Source organism: Symphalangus syndactylus, chromosome 3, assembly GCF_028878055.3.
Source record: "Symphalangus syndactylus isolate Jambi chromosome 3, NHGRI_mSymSyn1-v2.1_pri, whole genome shotgun sequence".
NCBI lineage: Eukaryota > Metazoa > Chordata > Mammalia > Primates > Hylobatidae > Symphalangus > Symphalangus syndactylus.
Window position 1 is genome coordinate 27,765,581 of NC_072425.2, and position 24,995 is coordinate 27,790,575.

The window sequence follows — 24,995 nt, forward strand, 5'->3', positions numbered from 1 at the left end:
ATTCTCCAGCTGCTCCCTTGAGACAGTCCCAGTTTCTGAGATAGTGAACCCACGGTTTATTGGGAATTGCCCCCAGTGGAAAATCTTATCATATATATTTTCTACTTGGTTATATGGTTTTAAGCAGTCTCTCTTCTAAGTCTCCATTTTTTTTTTTTTCATCTGTATACTGGGCATAATAACCTAACCTGTAAGTCAGCTAAGTAAAGAGCATCAACATTTCTAATACAAGGTAGGAAATGCTGAAGATCCTTAAGTGAGGGTTAAGGTGAAGCACTGTGGGAGTGCAGAGGATAAAGAAATTCCTTCTGGCTGCACCTGGGGAAGGGAAGAGCCTAGAAGTTCATAAAGGAGATGCATTGAAGTTAACAGTGAAGTATGGGTGGTATTTGGATGTGTAGACATAAGGATGAGGAATAAGAATGAGGGCATCATTCCAGGTAAAGTAAATGGCTTCTACAAAAACACCTCAGGAGTGAGAGTTTGGTCCCTGGCAGCCACAGTGCCATGATGGTGAGAACTGGTGATCCACTGGGCCTTCTCTTCGCCACTCACCTAATGACAGAGCTAGTGGGAAAGGAGGCTCGGGCTCCAGATACTCTGACAAGTCTCCTTTCAGGCCCTAGTCTCTGCTCCACAGCTTACTGGGAGCAGAGAGTTTCACTGTGGTTGGATGCTTAGCACCATGCCTTCTCTGTAGCAAGAGCTTAGTAGGGGTGGTTGCATGGACGGCCAAAGCACACATTTGAAGAAGGGTATTTCAAAAGCATATGTTCAAGACAAGGTTATCCACAAAGATAGATGATGAGGACTTGAACTGTCAAACTACAGGACTCTTAGTTTAGTCAATAGGGAGGCGATCAGTTTCCATGTGTGCCTTAGTTACGGTAAGTAAGATGGATTGAGCATAGTGGGGAAGGGGGAATAAAGCCTGGAAGATCATTCAGCATGTATTAAAATTATCATGATGAAAATCCATGAAAACTAGGGCATAGGACAGCCATAGAGTAGGGAGAAATGGAAAGTTATAGAAGCTATTTTGTAGATCAAATTGTCACAATTCACATGTTTCCTTAGCAGCTTTGGAGGGTGTTGGCTGCATATTCTGTCTCCAAAACTATTTTAGGATGGTTTGTGATGTTGGTCAAGTCACTTTCATCCTTTGAGTCTCAGTTTCTTTTTCTTTTTTTTTTTTTTTCTAACACTAAAGACTTAGACTATTTTCTAATAATTCTTCCAGCTTAAACATAGACTGGGGCCTGAAAGGAGACATCTCAGATCACTTGGATCCCGGGCCCCCTTCCCCACTAGATCTGTCATTAGGCAAGTGGCCAAGAGAAGGCCCAGTGGATCACCAATTCTCAGCCATCATGGCATCGTGACTGCCAGGGACCAGAAACAAGTGGCGAGAAGAGAAGGGCATTACTTGAAAGAATATGCATGTTCACAGCTCTGAGGATTAAAGGCCCATGTTCTTATCACTGCAGAACAGAGTATTATAAATCCAGTCTTAGAATACCAAATCCCCTTGCGGCTTGGCCATAGTGAGGGAATATTAAAAAGGCCGGAGACAGAAATAATCAGTTTCCGAATGACGCATTGTCAAATAAAGCATTTTTCATATTATCCCTTTCTTTCCTTTCTCTGGTTCATTCTTTCATGCCTCGATATTTTAACATGAAAAATAGATTAAAATGAGGCCAGGCCAAACAGTGTACTGAGTTTGACTTTTCAGAAGGCTCTCTTGGTGGGGTGATTTGAAGTGCTTTATACTTTTTATCTCTCTGTGTATTTTTCTGTTTTTGAGGTTGTGTACCTAAGAAAACCAGCCGAAGGCACTGGCATTGGAAAAAGTAAAAGCAGCAAAGGGGCATATGAGGTTTGATCAGGTGCCTTGTTGATGCTGGGGTCAGAGCTAAAACAAGGACTTGCATTTGCATTCCTCTGGAAAGTCTGATGAAGATTGTCAGCTTTTGGATGTGTTTATTAAGCACCTTCCCTGGGCTAAGCACTGGAACTAAGGCTGGATAAATGGTAGGGGTAAATGGCAACTCAAGACCTTGAATGGGAAAATGGTCAAACAGATGATTGGATAACAACAGCCAGAGGACTGGAGCCATGAAAGCCTCACCCCAACCTGAAAATGCAGAGATGTTCCCTGGGAAAGTGATCTCCAAGCTTAGACAGCTGAGTGGGCTGAGATCAATAAGTCAAGGGCAGTGCCTTAGTTTCTTGGGGCTTCCATATTAAATTACTGCACACTGAGTGGCTTAAAACATGAGAAATTTATTCTTTCATGGTTCAGGAGGCCAGAAGTCCAAAATCATGATGTCAGCAAGGTTTGCTCCTCCTGGAGGCTCTGAGGGAGAATCTGTCCCATGCCTTTCTACCAGTTTCTCATGGTTGCTGATGACCATCAGCATTCCTTGGCTTGTAGATGCATCACTCAGATCTCTGTCTTCATCTTCATGTGAGCTTCTTCCCTGTGTGTCCACTCCTGTTCTTATGAGGACACCAGTTATTGGATTTAGGGCCCACTTTAATCCAATATGACTTCATCTTAACTAATTACCTCTGCAAATATCCTATTTCCAAATGAAGTCACTTTCTGAGATTCCAGGTGGAGTGAGTGAGAGGGTGCTTCAAGCTGAGGGGATAGTGAGTGCAGAAGAAGGAGCATCACACTTTGGAGGATGCTAACTGCCCAGGGTGACTCCAGGACAAATAGGACAGGTGGGGCTCGTGGGGAGCTGGGGAATGAGCAGGGACCCAGTCATGAGGGGCTTTGGGTACCAGGCTAGGGAACCTGGACATTATTTTAAGGACCCCAGGAAGCCAGGAGAGGGGTTTAAGCAAGGGGGACTGGGGTGAAAGGATTTGGTTTGTGATAGACAAATAGGGAAGCTGAAGGAATGATGCTAGTATTTGTTGACTTTTGTGGTGCCAGATCCTTTATCCAGACCTTTGAAAGTTTGTTTAATCCTTAGCATAACTCTTCACACTGTGAACTATCAGCCTCATTTTAAAGGGAGCCTATTGCAGTCCAAGGAAGTAAAATGTAATGAACTTGTCACAGCCAACAGCAAGGAGAGAAGCAGGGATTCTCATGCTGGCCCATATGCCCCCAGGCACCTGGTTTCCCCATCAGAGCAGTCTGCCCTTGACACCTCCCACCCTCACCCTTGTCTTGATCCCCTGGGGAATCTGAGACTCACTGTCAGTAATAGAACAAGAGAAGCAGGCTGATCCTGCCTAGAGAGACTTGTAATGGGAAAGGTTCCAGAAGGGATAGGGGTGCACTTTCTTTCTCACATCTCTTCTCCACTTCCTCCCTGAAAGCTTCTTGAAATTCTCGTAAGGTGATGGTAAAACAAATCACCCCAAGATCTGTCCAGCTTACAACCTCACAGAAGCAACCCCCTAACTAATAGACTGATGTTATTATTTCTAGAACTTGCAGTGACTTCCTCAGCCTTGTTTGTCCAGGGCTGACCTGGAGTGAGCATGGTCCAAATCGGACTTGGCATCAGGTCGTCCCTCAGGCCAGCAGGGTCTCAGCTTGTCACCCTTGGAGACTTCGCCTCTTCTTGACTTGCTTTCTAAAAATTCACAGCCATCTTCCTAGGTTTTTTCCTCCCTCCTCAGCTCCCCTCTTGCCCTGCAGCATTTTTTTCCACTGACTGGGCCTGTGTTTGCTCCTGGTGTCGATTAAGAGGCTGGACACACTGGCCCTGCTGAGCACTGATCAATTGCTCCTGCTTTTCTATTTGCTTACCTCTGGTGTGGGAAGCCCATAAAGAAGGGAATATGTAATTCTATGGGTGTGGACCAGGACAGCAGCCTGGACCAGTGCAGGTGGACACAGTCTACACTTCCTTCTTGATTCTGAATCACTCATCTGCATTCTTTGGGTGAGATGTCTCACTACGACAGAGGCAGCCAGATTGTTCTCTTGAGCTCCTTTGCTTGTGCACAGCACTCTTCAGTTTTTACAGGATATCACAGCTGTTTTCAGATTTGATTTGCACAGCAGCCTATAGGGGGTAACATGAATGAAGATTTTCTTCTATCACTGGTTTACCATGTGCCAGGCACTAAGCAAAGTATCCCATGTCCATTAGCTCACATCTCACTTCCCTCAATAAAGAAGTCTATGATCCAATTTTATAGATAATAAAATTGTTAATCAGAGAAATTAAGTTCTATGTCCAAGATAGCCCAGCTTATTTGTTCAGCATTAGATTCCAACCTTGTGTTTCTGACTCCCAGTCTTAGCTACTTCTAACTGTGTAATATAGTATTACAAGTATCGGCCGAGTCCAATTTACTGATTAATAAACTGAAGGTCCATAGGAGCAAGCCAAGGTCAGACAGTAAATAAACTTGAATTTAGAACCTTTTTCCCACATGCTCTGAGACTGTGTCCCATTTTATGTATTCCACTACCTTTTCAGGGTCTAGGGAGGGATAGCTTGTCAGATTGGTGCTTGCAACGTTACCTAAGCTGCTAACATGTCTTAGATGATGCCTCCTGAGTTCTTTAGAAGCCCAGCCTGGGATGTCTGTTTCAGTAGTCAGTGGCACAATGAGCCCCAGAATACAGGAATCCTGCTTTGACCAAGTTCTTGCAATAAAACTTGAATCTGTAATGGAAACCATGTAGTCAGTGACTCAGTTGGAGGTGATGGAAGCTGAGTTCAGGGCAGGCTGGGGAGTGAGGACAATGAACCTGTGCCCTAATGGGATAGCCATAGCCACTGGCTTGGGCTCCTATCAAATGGCAAGATCAAGGGCTAAAGAATCAATGGGTCAATAAACTAAAGGGAACCTCAAGCTCAATGCCTCCCAAACCAGGGGGTACCTCTGCCACGTCCTTCTGGAAGTTTCCTATGTTGAGAAATCTGTGCCTGAAATTGTGTAGGTAACTTGATAAGGCAGAAGTGAGACTGAGCAGGGGCTAAGTAGACTTTTGCTCCTGTGCCTTCTCCACTCCAAGCACAGTTTTAAAGTCGTGCTGGAGCTAGTTTGAATCTCAGCTGCACTATCTTGAGTAAATGACCTTTTGTCTCTGTGCCTGAGTTTCCAGCTTAATGTAGGATGATGACAGGTGTAAAGGTGAATGAAAGAGCACATATCAAACATTTGGTCTAGATTGAGAAGCATTTGGGGATCCAAGGCAAGTTGGGCAGAATAGGTATATAGGGCCAGAAAGTCAAGTCATTCATTCATTCATTCATTCAACACAGAAATGTGTACTTGCTGAATTCTGTTGACAGTAACAATAGCTAACAACCTATGATACTATGTGCCCCTACACTATATTAAGCACCCCAAACAAGCATCTTATTTAGCCTTCATGACCCAATGAGGTGGTATTATGACTCTTGTCCTTGTTTAACCCATGAGAAAGCCAAGGATCTAGAAAGATAAAATGACCTAGTCAAGGTCACACAGTGTCTAAGCAGTATAACCTGGATAAAATCATGTCAGTCTGATGCCAACACTTAGCCATTTACTGCTGGAAGGCTCTCAAGGCAAAGGTTACAAGGAAGGAAGGAAGGAGCATTAGTAGTTGCAGGTGGATGGGTTGGTTAGGCCTCATCTTTCCTAGGTCAGTATTGGTCCTGGGATCTGACCACAGAGTCCAACAACCATAATCGGGATATACTGAGTAGGATGAGGAATGAAGGCCCAGGAACCACCTTATCCTCTTACTGAATGAAATGCCCAAAGGTGAGAAGACAGAGGGCATGGTCAGGCAAGGAGATTCCCCCAGGGGCATCAATGGGCCAGAATGAAAAGCTTCTCTGAAGAGAAGATGTGCCCATTGCACATCTGGAGGCTGAATTTGAAAATAATACCTTCCTTTTCCATTTTCATGCACCCTCACCATCTTTCCTCCTCCTCCCCTTCCCTCCCTTTAGTCAGTGAGGATTGCTGTTCAGTAACCAAGGGCAGTGAAATGGAGAGCTGGGGCCCAGTCACAGCTCCACCACTTCCTGGCCCTTTGAATCCAGCTGGACCTGGAATTAAATCCTGACTGTGTGACTTCAAGCTAGTTACTTACTTCTCTGAATCACCTTTTCCTCATCTATACAGCATAAACTAATTTCTGTCACATAGTCTTGTCACATAGTCTTGTCTTGAAGATTAAATAAAATAACATTCAGTAAAGGTGTTAAGGAGAGGGTCAGCCCTTGTGTTTATCAAGGATTAGTGTTGCCCTCAGCCCTTTTCTCTCTTCACTCTCCCTCTCTATCACCTCTCTCCTCTTCACTCTTCCTCACTCCCTCCCTCTCTTTCTTTTCTTATTTCTGAAACACAAAAAAATCCCGGACAAATAATATCATGTCACACATAATTTTGTGACACAGAAAAATCACTATTATATGTTCTGTAGAGGAAAAAAAGATTCATTGTTGTTTTTTAAGGTGACATATACATAATCACCTCTGGTATACACATGCATTTACACACATTTAATAGATTCTATACACACACAAATACACACATAAATACGCATACTTATAGCTTTGTTTGATTTGTGCATTTGTTTTTATGTTATGACATCCAGAGAAACTTTCTTGGGGAAACCAAAGTAGCTCACTGCTGAACTCAAGGCAGGGCTTGGGCCCCTGCTCCAGAGCTATCAGCCACACCTGCATACCTGGCCACCACCTCTTAGTCCTCTTATCCACCCAGGCCCTCTACCTCTGTGGAGGTGCTGAATCTCAGCCTAGTGAGCTGAGGGTCTTGCAAATAGAACATGCCAGTTTTCTAGTATCAAATATGGTCAGCAGGATGGCTGACCCATTTCAGCAAACAGTGTTCTTCTTGGTCTAAACAGGTGTGTTTAACAGCAGCCACCTTTGCCCCCAAGATAATGTATTCACAGCTAACATCTGTCATCTTTGTTAGATGCTGTACAGATAGTTGTCAGAATTTGTCCTTGCCTTCAATGAGATCATAGCCAAGGAGAAGCCATCAGCCACACAGGTGGATTGAAAGAATATAGGCTCTAGAGTTAAAAAGCAAAAACAAACAAAATAAACACACAAAAAGTAAGGCTCAGATATTACTCTGCCACTTGCTGTCTGAGTTTCTGGGTCTCTTGATTTTTTGAAGCCTCTCTCTACCCTGTATACAACAAGGGTGATTCCTCCTGACTCTAGGGATTACAGAACAGGCATTCAGCAAAGTGTCTTCCAATCTCCCAAACATGAAGCAGAGTATAAAGTGAAGAAAAGCAAGAGAAGTGATGAGGGTCTACCCATTAGAGGAGAGGTTTCTGGCACAGAACAATTGAGGGGAGGCCTGGAGAATGCAAACCCTCCACTTCAAGCTCATGACAGGTGTTATGGGGATTACAGACGTGTTTTGAAAATACCTCTGCCCTGAAGGATCTTACAGACCAGAGTATTTCATGAATCATGTAAGATATGTGCATTAACACATTAGCTTATTTCAAATTAATGTATGATATGCAGACTCAAATATTTAGGAGCTGAGTGTATCAAAGAAAAAAATGTGTATATATATATATATATATATCAGTTGACCTTGAAATTCTAATTAAAGGAGCCCTAGAAAGGTACATTTTCATTCACTCATTTACCAAATATTTGTTAAGGACCTACTTTGTCCCAGTTCCCTTATAGAAATTCAGAAATTTAAAGACTAGTGTTTCTGAAAAATGAAGAAAATACAGACTATGCAGAAATTATGTTTGATTTAATAATGCTATCTTATATTTGCACCAAGATGTAAGACAGTCTACTACTGTCTTGAGCTTTCAATTAACTCATTCTAGAGATGAGGAAGCAAGGCTGGGGGAGCATAGGCAACTGTCCCCGGGATGCTCAGCTCGTGGGAGGTGGAGTCTGGATTCAGACATTCACCTGTGTGAAGCCGCAGCCCTGACCCTTCCTGTCGCTGAGCTGTCTGTATTGCTCTGACATGATCGTTATCCATCTGATTTGCTTCCTATGGCAACCTTGTGAAGAAGGAAGAGCAGGGATTCGTACTCATCCTTTATACCTATGGAAAGCAAGGCTCAAAGAAGTCAAGAAGTTTGCCCAGGGTCACACAGTTTGTTGGTGAAAAAGCCAGGTTTGAAACAGTGTCTCTCTAGCTTAAGAACCATGGCTGGTGATTCCCGAGGCTCTATGAGCCAAACCCAGGGATCCTGGCAGAGTGCAGTGGACAGGAAAATCCACTGTTCTTCGAGTCCAAAGAACAGTGGCCCATTTGTGTGTCCTTCCTTCCTGCTCCAGGGTGGCCTCATTGCGCTGCTGCTGCTGCTGCTGGTGTTCACCGTGGCGCTGTACGCCCAGCGACGTTGGCAGAAGCGTCGCCGCATCCCCCAGAAGAGCGCAAGCACAGAAGCCACTCATGAGATCCACTACATCCCATCTGTGCTGCTGGGTCCCCAGGCACGGGAGAGCTTCCGTTCCTCCCGGCTGCAAACCCACAATTCCGTCATCGGCGTGCCCATCCGGGAGACTCCCATCCTGGATGACTATGACTGTGAGGAAGACGAGGAGCCACCTAGGCGTGCCAACCATGTCTCCCGCGAGGACGAGTTTGGCAGCCAAGTGACCCACACTCTAGACAGTCTGGGACGTCCAGGGGAAGAGAAGGTGGACTTTGAGAAGAAAGGTGAGTCCTCCATGTCACAGCCCATTTTCCAGGGGGCATTTTGAAAAGATGGGAAGAGGTGCAGAAGCTAGTCAGTTGGGGACTACAGGCAGTGTTTTCTGGGATAAGCCACTTTGGATTTATGGCTTTGGATTTCTGTTGGGTTATCAAGTTTGTCTTCTCTGATTCTTCAGTAGTGATCAGAGAATAAAACAGTATCAGTACTCCCAGAATTGGAGTTGTGAGGAGCCTCAGAGGCTATGCAGTCCAACATCTTTCCAGTATCTCTTGATTGCCTCCTTTGGCAGCTTTCTCACTACTCAGAAAAGAGGCCACCTCATTTTCACACCATTACTATTAGAGGGTTTCTTCTTATACCAACTTGAAATCTGTGTTCATGGTCCTCCATGTCTAAAAGGAAAGTGATGTGATATTCTTTTTCCGAGGCAGCTCTTGGGAAATTTGACAACAAAAATAAAAGAGCCTGTACATTTTAAACAATCTAAACATCCCAGTTTCTCTAAATAGTCTCATATAAAGCATTTTTCAGACATTTCACCTTCCTGGTCACTGCCATCTAGATAGAAATTCAAATTTTTCACATCGTGGGCCATAACACCCAAACTGACACTGTTCTTCATCAAGGCAGGAATGATCCGGGGCTGAGAAAAATGGGATTTTTGCCTCTTTCTTGCCAACTGTTATGCTTCTGTTGATGCAGCTTGAGATCCCATTTGTTTGTTACAGTTATTGCTGGCTCATATTAGACTTCTTTTATGTTTTTTATATTGACACATAATGTTCGTACATATTTATGGATTACATAGTGATATTTTGATCCATATGATATATGGTGATCAGATCAGGGTAATTAGTATATCAATCATCTTAAACATTGATCATTTCTTTGCATTGGGAATGTTCAATATGCTCTTAGTTATTCAAAATTATGTATTACATTAATAAGTAATCTTTAAGTGGTATAGGGCACTAGAAATTATTACACCTATCTAGCTGTAATTTTATTTCCTTTAATAAATTTCTCCCTATTCCTCTCTCCCTCCTACCTTTCCCAGCTTCTAATATCCTCTGTATCCTACTAGTAGCCTCAAGCATTTTTTACTTCTATGAGATCAATTATTTTCAGCTTCCACATATGAGTAAGAACGTGTGGCATTTAACTTTCTATTCCTGTCTTATTTTGCTTAATATAATGTTCTCCAGTTCCATCCGGGTCGCCATGAATGAAAGGATTTCATTCTTATTTATGGCTGAAATGTATTCCATTGTGTATATATACTACCTTTTCTTTATCTAATCATCTGTTGTTGGACACCTAGGTTGATTCCATATCTTGACTATTGTGGATAATCCTGCAGTAAGCATGCAGGTGCAGATGTCTCTTCAATAAGCTGATTTCCTTTAACTTGGATAAATACCAAGTCATGGGATTGCTAGATATATGGTAGTTCTTTTTGTAGTTTTTAGAGGAACTTTCAAACTGTTCTGTATAGTGACTGTACTAGTTTACATTCCCATGAACAGTGTATAAGAGTTTTCTTTTCTCCACATTCTCACCAGCATTCGTTATTTTTGACTTTTTTATAGTAGCCATTCTAACTGAGACAAGATTATACCTCATTGTGGTTTTTGATTTGTATTTACCTGATAATTACTAATGAGGAGCATGTTTTCATATATTTGTTGGTCACTTGTATGTCTTTTGAGAAATTTCGATTCAGAACCATTTGTCCATTTTTTAATTAGATTGGAGGGTTTTTTGTTTTTGCTGTTGGAATGTTTGAGTCTCTTGTATATTCTGGATATTAATTCCCTATTGGATAAGTATTTTATGAATATTTTCTCCCATTCTATAGGTTGTCTTTTCACTCTGTTGTTTTCTTTAGTGTGCAGAAGCTTTTTAGTTTGACATATAATCTTGTCTACTTTTGCTTTTTTTTTTTTTTTTTTTTGCCTGTGCTTTTAAGGTCTTATTTACAAAATCTTTTTTTCAGACCAATGTTTTGTAGTGTTTCCCCTATGTTTTTTTCTAATATGTTTATCATTTCAGGTCTTACATTTAGGTCTTTGATTCATTGTAAATTAATTTTTTATTGGGTGAAAGTGGCATCTAGTTTCATTCTTCTGCATATGCACATTCAGTTTTCTCATCATTATTTACTGGAGAGACTGCCATTTCTCTACTAAGTGTTCTTGGCACCTTTGTAAAAAGTCAGTAGACTGTAAATAAATTTCTGGGTTCTCTATTCTGTTACATTCATCTATGTGTCTGTTTTTATGCCAGTACCATACTGCTTTGGTTACTACAGCTTTGTAGTATATAAAGTGTGATGCTTCCAATTTTGTTATTTTTTTTCTCAAGATTGCTTTGGTTATTTGGGATATTCTGCGGTTCTGTACAATTTTTTTTTTCTGTGAAGAATATCATTGGTATTTTTATAGGAATTGCATTGAACCTGCAGATTTCTTTGCATTGTATTTTCATTTTAACAATATTATTTCTGACACATGAGCATGGGAGGTCTTTTCATTTTTTTGTATACTCTTCAATTTCTTTCATCAGTGTTTTATACTTTTTCTTGTAAAGATCTTTTACCTCTTTGGTTACACTGATTTCTATGTATTTTATTGTATTGTTTTACAGCTGTTGTAGATGGGATTTCCTTCTTGTTTTCTTTTTCAGCTAGTTTGTTTATGTATAGAAGTGCTTCTAATTTTTATATGTTGATTTTGCATCCTACAACTTTACTGAATTCTTTTATCAGTTAGTTATTAGTCTGTTCTCACACTGCTATAAAGAACTACCTGAGACTGGGTAATTTATAAAGAAAAGAGGTTTAATTGACTCACAATTCCACAGCTATACAGGAGGCATGGTTGAGGAGGCCTCAGGAAACTTACAGTCATGGCAAAAGAGCGACAGGGAAGCAAGCACCTTCTTCACATGGCACAGCAGGAGAGAGAGAGCAATGGGAGAAGTGCTAAACACTTTTAAACAAATAGATCTCGTGAGAACTCACTCACTATTCCAATAACAGCAAAGGGGAAATCCACCCCCATGACGCAGTCACCTCCCACCACCAGTTCCCTCCCCCAACGTTGGGGATTATAATTCAACATGAGATTTGGTTGAAGACACAGAGCCAAACCATATCACATTTCTAAGACATTTTGGTAGACTCTTTAGGTTTTTCTGGGAATAAGATAAGAGAATTTGACTTCCTCCTTTCCAGTTTGGATGTTTGTCATTTCTTTCTGTTGCCTAACTGCTCTGGCTAGGAATTCTAGTATTGTGTTTGACAAGAATGATTAGAGTGGACAATTTTGTCTTGTTTGGTAAGATGTTCGCTGTGGATTTGTCATATATGGCCTTTATTATGTTGATGTATTTTCCTTCTGTAACTAATTTATTAAGAGTTTTTATCACGAGGAGATATTTAAAATTTCAAAAGCTGTTTTTTTTTTTTGCTTTGAGATGATCATATGGTTTTTGTCCATCATTCTATTGATTGTCCTTCATTCTATTGATGTGAAATATGTTTATTGATTTGCATATGTTAAACTATCCTTGGATGCCTGGGATAAATACCACTTGATCATGGTATATTATATTTTTGACATGCTGGATTCAGCTTGCTAGTACTTGGAGGATTTTTGCATATATTTTCATCAGGATATTGGCCTGTAGTTTTCTTTGTGTGTGTGTGTCCTTGTTTGGTTTTAGTATCAGGGTGATTCATGTCTTGTAGAATGAATTAGAAAGAATTCCCTCTGCTTCAATGTTTCGAAATAGTTTTGGGAGAATTGTTATTAATTCTTCTTTTTACCTTCAGTAGAATTCAGTGGTGAAGCCATCTGGTCCTGTACTTTTCTTTGTTGGAAGGCTTTTTATTATTGACTCAATCTCATTACTTGTTTTGGTCTGTTAAGGTTTTCCATTTCTTCGTGGTTCAATTTTGTTGAGTTCTGTGTGTCCAGAAATTTATCCATTTCCTGTGTTTTCAAATTTATTGACCTATAGCTCTTCGTAATAGGCTTTGACTTTGTATTTACTTGTATCATTTTGTTTTTCTGTGATATCCATTGTGATGTCTCCCTTTTCATTTCCGATTTTATTTATATGAGTGTTCTCTCTTTTAATCTTAGTTTGTCTAGCTATTAGTATGTCAATTTTGTTTATCTTTTAATAAACAACTTTGTGTTTTATTGATCTTTTATTCCTTTTAGTCTTTTTGCTTATTTTTGCTCTGATCTATTTCTTTCATTATACTAATTTGGGGTTTGATTTCTTCTTGCTTTCCTATATCCTTGAGGTGCATTAATAGGTTATTGATTTGAAATCTTTCTAGTTCTTTGATATAGGCATTTATTACTATAAATTTGCCTCTTAATACTGCTTTTGCTGTGTTCCGTGGATTTTGGTAAGCTGTGTTTCTGTTTTCATTTGTTTCAAGGAATTTTCAAATTTTATTCTTTTTTTTTTTTTCTTTTTTTTTTGAGACAGATTCTTGCTGTCGCCCAGGCTGGAGTGCAGTGGCGCAATCTCGGCTCACTGCAGGCTCCGCCCCCCCAGGGTTCATGCCATTCTCCTGCCTCAGCCTCCCGAGTAGCTGGGACTACAGGCGCCCGCCACCTCGCCCAGCTAATTTTTTGTATTTTTTAGTAGAGACAGGGTTTCACGTGTTAGCCAGGATGGTCTCGATCTCCTGACCTTGTGATCTGCCTGCCTCGGCCTCCCAAAGTGCTGGGATTACAGGCGTGAGCCACCGCACCTGGCCCAAATTTTATTCTTAATTTCTTCCTTCACTCATTGGTCAATCAGGAGCATCTTATTTAATCTCCTTGTATTTGTATAATTATGAATATTCCTGTTGTCATTGATATCTAGTTTTATTCCACTGTGGTCAGATAAGATATTTGATACAATTTCAGTGTTTTAAAATTTTCTGAGGTTTGTTTTGTGCTCTAACATATGGCTAATCGTGGAGAATGTCCCACGTGCTGATGAAAAGAATCTGCCCTTTGCAGCTGCTGGGTGAAATATTCTGTAATTATCTATCACATCCATTTGGTCTATAGTGAAGTTTAAATATGATCTTTCTTTGTTGACTTTCTGTCTAGATGATCTGTCCAATACTGAGAATAAAATGTTGAAGTTCCCAATTATTATTGTATTGGAGTTTATCTCTCCCTTTAGATCTAGTAATATTTACTTTATGTATCAGGATGTTCTGGTGTTTAGTGTAAATATATTTACAATTGTTATATTCTCTTGCTGTATTGATCTCTTTATTATCATATAATGTCTTTCATTGTCTCTTTTTACAGCATTGAGTTGAAGTCTGTTTAGTCTGACATAATTCCAGCTACTTGTTCTCGCTTTCGGCTTACATTTGCATTGAATATATTTTTCCATTCCTTCACTTTCATTCTGTGTTTGTCTTTACAGGAAAAGTGAATTTCTTAATAGGCAGTATATAGTTTTGTCTTATTTGTCATCTATTTGTCCTGTTTATATATTCTTAATGGGGAATTCAGTTCATTTATAATAATTGTTATTGTTGATAGGTGGAAACTAATCGGTGTTTCACTGAGTGTTTTCTGGTTGGTGTATTTTTTGTTTCTTACTTCCTCTCTTATTATTTTTGCAATTGGTTGGTTTTCTGTAGTGATAAGGTTTGATTCCTTTCTCTTTCAAAAAATATATTGGCTCTACCAGTGAGTTTTATAGTTTTGCATATTTTCATGATCATAGTTGTTATCTTTTCACTTCCAGTTGTAAGACTTCACTAAGCATTTCTTGTAAAGCCAGCCTAGTGCTGATGAATTCCATTAGTTTTCACATGCCTGTAACAGATTTTATTTCTTCTTCATTTCTGAAGGATAACTTTGCTAGGTATAGTATTCCTGACTACAGTTATTTCCTTGCAGTGCTTGGAATATATCATCTCATTCTCTCCTGGCTGAGAAATCTAGTGTTACTTTAATGAAAATTCCCTTATATATGACCTGACTTTTTTCTCTTGCTGATTTTGTTTATTTTTGTCATTGACTTTCAACAACTTGACTGTAAGATGCCTTGAAGAAGATCTGTTTGGGTTTAACCTATTTGGTTTCCTGGACCTTGATGTCCATCTCTCTCCCAAGACCTTGGAATTTTTTTTGCTATTATTTCATTAAATATATTTTCATCACCTTTTCCCTTCACTTTTTCTTCTGAAACACCCCTAATATGAATATTTTTCACTTACTCGAGGCTTTCTTTTTTCTTTGTATTATTTATTCTTTCTTTTCTTTTGTTTTTCACTGCTTGTGTTATTTCAAAATATCTGTCTTCAAGTTTAGATTTGTTTTTCTGTTTGCCCTAGTCTGTTGTCGAAGCTCTTGATTCATATGTTTACTTTCTTCATTGAATTCTTTAGCTCTTGGTTCCTGTTTGTTTCTTTTTTATGGTATCTCTTTGTTGAATGTATCATGTAAATCATGAATCATTTTCTTGATATGGTTAAATTGACTATCTTTCTTCTCTTATATCTCACTGAGTTTATTTAAAATTATTTAATTTTTTTGGCAGTTCATATATGTTATTATGATCAGGGTCTACTACTAGAAAATTATTATTTTCCTTTTACAGTGACATGTTTCCTTGATTTTTCATGTTTGATGTGTCCCTATGTTGATTTCTAAGCATGTGGTAGAAAAATTATTACTTCTAATTTTATTGAGTACATTTCATAGGAAAAGACTTATTTGTATAACTTGGTCTTGAGGTGTCAGTTTGGTGTGGTGTGTTATCCTGGATTTTAGTTAGATACAATACTATAGTTTCTATGTAGTTAAATTGTCTACGATTTTCCATTAGTGACATTTGTAAGTTACTCAGTGGCCTAGGCTGAGAGAGTTTGTGGTGATGGTGGTGCAGCTTTGCCAGGACTGGGCTCACTGGGCTATTTCTCAGATCAGGGGGTTGTTCATGCACACAGTGGGTCAACCAGCTTGGGGTCTGGTTTTCTGATATTGGGGCCATGGGGCTGTTCCTCTGGCCAGCAGCAAGGGCATGTGGTTACTCAGCTGGCGTGGGGGTGTGCCTGCCAGGAGCTGGTCAAAGGGATGTTTCTCAGGCTCAGAATACGGGAGTATAGCTTTTCAGCTGGCCTGGGGATATTTCTACCAGAGGCAGTCCATAGGGATGTTTCTTAGGCCTGGAACATGAGCATAAGTTTGCTCAGTTGGTCTGGGTGTGTATCTGCCAGGAGCTGCCTTTGAAACTGTTTCTTAGGCCTGCTATGTGGGTGTATGGCTGCTTGGCTGGCCTGAAAGTGTGTCTGATGGGGACAACCCACAGGGCCATTTCTCCAGCTTGAGACATGGGCATGCAGTGGCCTGACCAGCCTGGGTGGGCATGGCTACAATGGGTGGGTACAGGGCTGTCTCTCAGGCCCATGACATAACTGCACAGTTGCTTGGGTGGTTTGGGGCATTTTTGTGGGTGGTGGCCCACAGGACTCTTTTGGACCTGAGACATGGCCATATAGCTGCTCGTCCAACCTCTGGGCATGTCTGCCCAAGGGGCTGTTTCTCAGGTCTGGGATATAACTACAAGGCTGCTTGGCTGGCTCAGGTGTGTGCCCACCAGGAGCAGCCTGCAGGGCTGTTTCAGGCCTGATATGTAGGTGCGCAGCTGCTTGGCCAGCCTAGGGAATGTCCACAAGGAGTGGCTCCTGGGGCTGTTCAGGTTCAGGACATGGGCTCTTGGCTACTTGGCTGTTCTGGTGGTATGCCCACCAGGGGTGTCCTGTGGGGCAGTTTCTCAGGCTCTTTTAGGGGGCACAGAACTATTAGGCGGGCTAGGGGTATATCTGTAGTAGGTGGGGGCACTCTGGAGCCGTTTCTCAGGTCCTATGCATGGGCATGCAGCCATTCTGCTGGCCTGGAGTTGTATCAGCTGCTTGGAGGCTCAGAGGCTTCTCCCACTTGAGGGTGGGTGAGCAGTGGTTTGTCTGGCTCAAGGCAAGAAAGCTGTGGGTGGGACCGTTATACTGTTTCTCTGGCTGGAAGTAGGGTAGTGGGGGTTGGTTTCTCTGCTCTGTAGGACAGAAGTCACAGCCAGTTTTAGGCCCAAGCTCTGTAAAGCTGGGCTGTGACATTCAGCCACCCCTGTGGGCTTGGGGTAATGAAGATGGAGCCCCGTTTCTGGAGAGGTGCCATGGCTATTGCCCCCAAAGCAGGACACACTCCTGAGGTGTGTACTGTGCTGCAGCAGCTTGGCTCACATGGTGGGTGGAAGTGAGAAGTACACATGCTATGCTTCTAATCCAGGACAGTGCAGCTGTATAAATTCTTGGTGGCTCTTTAAACTGGGCTCAGGGCTTGTAAGGACTGTGGAATTCTCCTGTAGTAAGGACTGTAGGTGTTTGTGGTAGCAATGGGGGCGGATAGAGATCTTCTGCTTATCTTTTCCCCACGGTGAGAAGTTTCTCCTGACTCTAGGCAAATCTAATCCAGGCCAGGGAGATGGTGCTTCAGAGGCTGAGTGCCTCCACATTGCCCTCCTGGACTTCCTGTCACCACAGATGCTTCTCCACTCTTCTGCTGCATTTTAGTGCTCTGCCTTCGACGACACTCTGGTCAAATCCTAGCTTTTTATTCATTGCCTCGGTCCTTTCTTGTTGGAATGTAAATGCCAGGTGTCTCTAATCATCCATCTTGCTGACATCACTCCCTTCATGTTGGACTTTTTGATGACTAACACCTCTTGCTCCTTTTCACATATGTTGTTGCAAAGACCCATTTCCTTTGTTTTGTTTGGGGACAATTGATTATTTGGACATAAGCACAGGATGTGTTTACATTTGCCATTATTGTCTATGGTTGCAGCTTTTTACAGATGGAATTTAGCTATTTTCCTTTAGATGAATGCAACAAAGGCACAGTTCTTCATCTCTTCATTCCTTGTGAGGCTGATGATGATAATGGGTGAAAGCTTTGGGCTGGAGATCCCGGTTCAGACACTGACTACTACTTTTGAGAGCCTAGAGGAACTCTCATTTTTTAGTTTGGCCCCTTCCCTGGAGCTCTGGGTTCTGCATTCTTCTTTTCTACTCCTAAGATTCTCCTCTGAGGCCCATCTTTCCTTGATGCTCAGTGGACAAACAGAAAAAGTCGGGGGACTTTTTAAAAAGTAGTTTTTTGTGGTTTTTCTTTTTTCAGTCCTAGAAACTCAGGAAGAAAGTAGAGTGATACAGTAGATGAGAGTATAGATTTTGAAGTTATCTGGACGTGGGTTCAAATCTTGCCTCATTTACTTATAGTGTGATCTTGGGAAACTGGGAATGTAACCCTCTTGGCTTCAGTTTCCTCCTTGAAGGGTTAATGGGAGGATTAGATATAAAAATGAAAGATGTGTAAAATACGTACCCCGTGACTTGGCACGTGGTAAGTGTTGAACCCCAAGAGGTGTATATGTAGACCTCAGTCCTTCGGTTTTAGCTGGGCTTCTGAGATTCTTTCAAATCCAGCTGTAATATTTGTCTCCAGCTTTCCTTCAGGTTCTAGCCACCATGATATGCTCACTGCTCTGGAATGCTTTGAATATTCCCCTTGTCCACCATAATCTCTTCTGTGTTTGAACTGCTGGTTTATTGTCACTATCCCTGTTTGTTTGCCTTCTCAAATGTTATTTATCATTTTCATGTGATTTCTCATCTTACAACAAGGACAGTCTGCATTTATTTTATTTCTCTATATCCTGCAATGCCCAGCACAGTGCCTCCCACATAGACAGTGCCCAGTGAAGGTCAGACAATAAATATGACCTTGAAAGGGTAAGGATGTTCATTTGGAAGTAATACCAGCAGGCCAAAACATCATGCTTCCTTTGTCTAAAAGAAAATCACTTAGATAAGGCAGAAAACATCTTCCTATATTTTTCAGTTTTGGCTTTTGCAGTATAACTCATTGAGCTTTGCTGTCCTTATATGGAAAATGCTTTTGTTTTCTTTTTGTTGTTGTTTGTTTGTTTTTTGACAGCCAGTCTGCCCAGGTCATAGATTTGCTGTGGGTATACAATGATAAATTATCTCCAAATGCTGGAGTTTTCCTAGCCCCTAATCAGTTTCTACGTCAGTTATCTTCCTCAACCCAACCCAAATGAGTAATCTCCTCCCTCTTCCAGCTCCTAAAGCTGGTTGTGATTACTTTGAACTGACCACTTCCCACGCTGTACAAAAATAATCAGTTTCTCTTTCTGTCTCCTAAGCTAGACTTAGAGATCTTTGAGAGAGAGTACAGTGTCCTTTATCTTTGTTTTTGTAGTGTCCAGCATAGTGGCTAACACTTAATAATAGGCACTCTGAAAATGCCTGTTGGCCAAGTGATTGATTGATCAGTCAGTTGATCAATCAAGATAAATCAAGGCAGCCAGGGGCAGTGGCTCATGCCTGTAATCTCAGCCTTTGGGAGGCCGAGGCAGGTGGATCACATGAGGCCAGGAGTTCGAGACCAGCCTGGCCAAAATGGAAAAACGCTGTCTCTACTAAAAATCCAAAAATTAGCTAGGTATGGTGGTGCACATCTGTAATCCCAGCTACTCAGGAGGCAGAGGCACAAGAATCACTTGGGCCTGGGAGATGGAGTCTGCAGTGAGCCAAGATCATACCACTGTATTTCAGCCTGGACGACAGAGTGAGACTGTGTCTCAGAAAAAAGAAACAAACAAACAAAAAAAGATAAAACATTGATTAGATTCTAGAATGCTCAGTTCCAGGCTTCAAGTTAGCTCACTTTTATCAAGTCTAGGTACTCTAGAAAGTAAAAAGTTAGCAGAGGCCATCGGTGGTGATGAGCAGAACCCAGAAGAGAGCAACCACTGTTTGAAGATGAAAACCCAGGGGGGATCATTGATGCCGGATAACTGACCACCAAGGAGAGGTATCAAGAAGCAGCCAATACAAGCAACTTCTTTCTCCTAACACCCACACCCAGCACCTGTGCACACTCCCTCCACTAGGCTTCAGATGGAAAACAGCAAACATCTTCAAAGTGGGAAATCAGGTGGCAGAAGGGGGGTTATGGCCAATAATCTTGTTTGATCCTCTTTTCTTCCTTCTGTCCTTCCTTTCTTTTTCTCCTTTTCCCTTCCTTCCTTCCTTCCTTCCTTCCTTCCTTCCTTCCTTCCTTCCTTCCAGCTGGAATGCAGTACATTACAGTAATAAAGAGTCTATACTCAAGAGGCAGAATGCAACAGAAATTGAGTTTTCTATCCAATATCACTAGCTATTTGACTTTGGACAAGTCACATACTTTTCCCCTATTAAAGGGACATGCTACCAGTATTTGCCCTTGCAGTGTGATTGGGAAGCTTAAATGAAATAACACATGTAAATTGTCTAGTGCACAGTAAATGTTCCATACACATTGATGATATTGTTATTCATATCATCAGTTATCACTGCGGTTACACTGAGCCAGGCAACATAATAGACTCTAGGATTAGAGGTGAGGAAAGCAGAACCTCTGCCCTTAAAGAAAATTTCAGGAGTTTTCCTGGGAGATAAATTTTGGTAGGGGAGGGAGAGTAGGAAACTTAAGCCAAAGCTTGAATGGTGTCCTGAATCTCTGTGCCACACAGCAGGGATGTAGCAGTGCTGAGGTAGAAGCCCAGATCTTTTATACCAAGCCCCAGCCTCCTGGCCAGAAGGAACCCTCTTTTTCTATGTAGAATCCTTGTGCTAGATAGCTGACATGCATGCTCAGAATGGGCCACACAGCATCATGCTGATGGCTTATTTTATTGTGGATTGATGCCTCCCAGGTCCTACGCTCCTTAAAGAGAACACGGTCTTGCCATTTCAGGTGCTGTACTTCTCAGCTGCCTACAGACTCTGAGTTCATATCAAAGATGGGTGTTTGCACACAACTAATGTACAACAGAGGCAGCACTGGGGAAAGAATTGTGCTGGATCCAGAGGGTGCACAGGATAACTCCAGAGAAGCAGGGGAAGGTGCTGTTGGCCTTCTCTCTCTGATGGTGTGCCCCAGAGGCTGCACACTTTCAGACCTACCACCCACATGGCTGAAAGATGACTTTTCTCCTTGTATTTTCTTTCAAGCAGGACTCTTTGCAAACATTAACAAAGCCAGGCTCTTATTCTCTAAACTCTCAACACTACCACTAAGGACAGCACAGGAGGTGTAGAAAGAGAACAGGTGATGGATGCGTGAGAAACAAGGCAGCCTAATGGAGTGGAGGGGAGAAGATTTGGACTTGAATCCTGCTCCTTGGTTCACCGGCAATGAGACCTAAGGCAAAACTGTTAACCACTCTGTGTCGTCATGTCTTCCTATCACCTGTTTTCAATGGACCAAAATGATTTTTCTTTTAATGTTTTTTTAAGTACATTTTAAAACAAAGCAGTTTGAAATAGTACAAAATGCTTTGTTTAGTGCTGTATCCCAGCTACTCTTAGATGACATAAGAGCAGGAAAGGAAGAAACATAGGCAAAAAGAAAAGGCATATACTCCCTGACTCCAGGCAGGAGGCTGGTCACCTGTTCATGAGGAGGTGGGTGCTAGGGGCTCTCCCTGCAGCATTATTGCTCCTGAGTACCTCGTCTTCCTTGCTTGGACAGAAAAGGGACAATTCCATTGACAGATTACAAAGGATCTAACATTAGCAACTCAGACCAAATGTATGCTTTGTTGCCTCAGAAGGCCTTTGAGAGAAAACCGTCATATTCTCTCTTTTACAGGGTGATCTCGGCACAGTCATGAGTTTTGTCAAGAGTGAGCAAGTAATCGGAGGCTATGAAGTGCATATAAAAGATCCTATAGCCCTTTAGAAATTATGTTGCCACAGGCTAATCTCACCTGCACATTTCATTCTTAGGATTTGCCTTTAATTTCAAACCACTTCATCATACTTGAGTTCTATCAACTATCAACCTACTTTGCAGCTTGGACCTGCAAATAATAGAGTCTGGAGACTGGAAGGAGAAAGTTTGATTATAAAAGGGCAACAGATTGGGGTCTCAGGTCTCAAGGGTACTGTACTGAGCAGGGCTGTTGTTCAGCTGATACATACTGGTGTTGCCATACCCTTTGTTAAATATTGAAATTCTGTCTGTGTCAGTTGGTAAGTAGTTTGCTGCCCTGAGCACCCAAGTGCTGCCTCCTACTGTCTGGCTGGCAGAGGCCTCCTCAAGCTGTCTCCCAATCTTCCCACTGCTCAGCAACATGGTGGCTTTAGGGTCCTGCTCTAGCATTGTTCCTGGCATCCTTTCTGGCTACTGCTTGTGACTTAGACATTTTCAGGCATTTTGAATATCACCTCTGATATCACCTTAACAAGTTGCTGAGAATTTAATTGTGTTAATTTGTGAATGCTGTGTTCAGTATATAACAGAAACTCAATACTTTTTAATTCCAATTTTCTTTATCCCTCCTTAAATTTATGTTTCCCTTCCCTGAATATTACGCATGGAAGCATAAGAAAATTAAAATAACAAATGTATCCTTTTATTGAGGGATGGGGTAGGGGACGGATGAATGGATATTGAGTTCTTAAAATTTTGTTTTATTATTATGAAAGAAATGGATGAATGCTCTTTGTAATAGAAGGAAGCGAGGACAGAAGGAGGTAGGGAGAGAAGTGGTTGTAAAAAAGGGAGGGAAGGAGAAAGGAAGGTGTGAGAGAAAGAAAAAAGATGTCTGAGGAGAGGAGCCAAGATGGCCAACTAGAAGCAGCAGCCCTCAGAGGCTCTCATCAAAAACAAACAAACAAAGAAAAACATAATGAGCATGTAAATCCTTCACAGGCAACCAAGGTATCCAGGTTCTGTCATCAAAATTGACTAGAAGGTTGGCATGACCCACAGAAAGAAGGAAGAGCAGTGTGGTATGGTGGCCCACCTGAGAGCCACATGGGGAAGGGGAACCTCCTTCCCTGAGCCAAGGGAGGCAGTGATGAGACTGCTACCCAGCCAGGGAAACTGCTTTTTCCAAAGAACTGTGCAGCTCACAGATTGGGAAATCCCACTTTTGAACTCATGCCACTAGGGACTAGTGTCCCAACCCTGCCTACTGAACTCCCGTGGGGAGGGGCGACCAGCACCAGTGGCTGCCTGCTGTCTAAGCCTTTTGAGTTCCTTCGGAGAGGGGCAGCACACTGGGACTCACAACTGCCTAACATGCTAAGCCCCCTGGGTAGGGAAAGGGTGATACCCATCTCTATAGCTCCAAGCTGGGCTTTTCCCATGCTGGAGCCAGGGAGGCAACACGGCTTGGTCCCAAGGCTTGTCCCCACAGCCCAATACACCGGCAAAGGCAGTAGGTGGCCACAGTGCCTCTTCAGGTCTAATCCTCACCCATCCTTCCTCAGTGGGTGGGGCTTCCCTGCAGGATCTCCAATAACTCCAGCCAGAGGCTCTGGGACAGAATTCAGATCTCCCTGGACCTGAACCCCTGGGGAGAGGGGTGGCCACATTCTCTGTGGACCAGCAGACTTAGCCTCTCCTCCTGGTAGTTCTGATGAATCCGGGCACCCAGATGAGTGGGTTTCCCCTCAGAAAAACACACCCTCTCCGCCAAGGGACAAAGTGCCTCATTAAATGAGCCCTTCTCTCCATGCCATCCAAGTGGGTGAGGCCCTCCAACAGGGGTTGTCAGATACCCTATACAGGAGCGATCCTACTGGCATCAGGTTGGTGCCCCTCAAGGTCAGAGGTTCCAGAGGTAGGAAAAGGCACCCATCTTTGCTGCTCTCCAGACTCTTTGAGTGGCATCTCCAGGCACAGGAGTGAATCAGACGAATGGGGCCGGAAGTAAACTCCCAGCAAACTGCAGCAGCTCTACAGAAGAAGGACCTGACTTTTGAAAGAAAAACAAGCAGAAAGCAACAACAGCATCAACAACAACAACAACAAAGGCCCCCACAAAAACGCCATCCAAGTGTCAGCAGCCTCAAAGACTAAAACTAGACAAACTCATGATAAAGAGAAATAATCAATGAAAAAATGCTAAAAACTCAAAAGGGCAGAGCGCCTCTTCTCCTCAATATGATCACCACATCTGTCTATCAAGGGCCCAGAACTGGACAGAGGATCAAATGGATGAATGGACAGAGCAGGCTTCAGAAGATGGGTAATTAAAAAACCATGATGAGCTAAAGGAGCATGTTCTAACACAATGCAAAGAAGCTAAGAATCTTGAGACGAGGTTAGAGGAACTGCTAACTAGAATAACTAGTTTAGAGAAGAAGATAAATGACCTGATGGAGCTGAAAAACACAGCATAAGAACTTTGTGAATTATACACAAGTATCAACAGCCAAATCGACCAAGCAGAAGAAAGGATATCAGAGTTTGATGACAACCTTACTGAAATAAGACATGCAGACAAGAGTAGAGATAAAAGAACAAAAAAGAATTAACAAAGCCTGCACGAAATGTGGTACTTCATAAAAAGACCAAACCTACAATTGACTGGAGTACCAGAAAGAGACAGGAAAAATGGAAAGAAGCTGGAAAAGACACCTCAGGATATATATTCAGGAGAACTTCCCCAACCTAGCAAGACACGCTAACAGGCAAATTCAGGAAATACAGAGAACATGATTAACATACTCCATGAGAAGATCAACCCCAAGACACATAATCTTCAGATTCTCCAAGGTTGGAATGAAGGAAAAACTGTGAAGGGCAGCCAGAGAGAAAGGCCAGGTCACCTACAAAAGGAAGCCCATCAGAATAACAGTGGACCTCTCAGCAGAAACTCTACAAGCCAAAAGAGATTGGGGGCCAATATTCAACATTCTTAAAGAAAGAATTTTCAACCCAGAATTTCATACCTAGCCAAACTAAGCTTCATAAGCAAAGGAGAAAGAAAATCCTTTCCAGACAAGCAAATGCTGTGGGATTTCATTACCACCAGGCCTGCCCTGCAAGAGCTCCTGAAAGAAGCACTAAATATGGAAAGGAAAAACTGGTAGAAGGCACTGCAAAAATACACCAAAATATGAAGACCAATGACAATATGAAGAAACTGCATCAACTATTGGGCAAAATAACCAAATAGCATTATGATGACAGGATCAAATTCACACATAACAATACTAACTCTAGATATAAATGGACTGAATGCCCCAGTTAAAAGACACACGCTGGCAAATTGGGGGAGGAGTCAAGACCCATCAGTGTACTACATTCAGGAGACCCATCTCATGTTCAAAGACACACACAGGCTTAAAATAAAGGGATGGAGGAAGATCTACCAAGCAAATGGAAAACAAAAAAAGGCAGGGGTTGCAATCCTACTCTCTGACAAAACAGACTTTAAACCA

At 42.0% G+C, this 24,995-nt stretch overlaps 1 protein-coding gene across 3 annotated transcripts in view; it reads left to right on the top strand.

Annotated features, from left to right (window-relative positions):
- The window catches only part of ASTN2 (astrotactin 2), a 1,055,774-nt gene that overhangs the window by 199,924 nt on the left and 830,855 nt on the right, over positions 1–24,995 (top strand). For all 3 annotated transcript variants that reach the window (XM_063636815.1, XM_063636816.1, XM_055271311.2), the window contains exon 3: positions 8,274–8,658. In XM_063636815.1, coding sequence (XP_063492885.1) covers positions 8,274–8,658 — 385 coding nt within the window. The remainder of the gene's footprint in view (positions 1–8,273; positions 8,659–24,995) is intronic.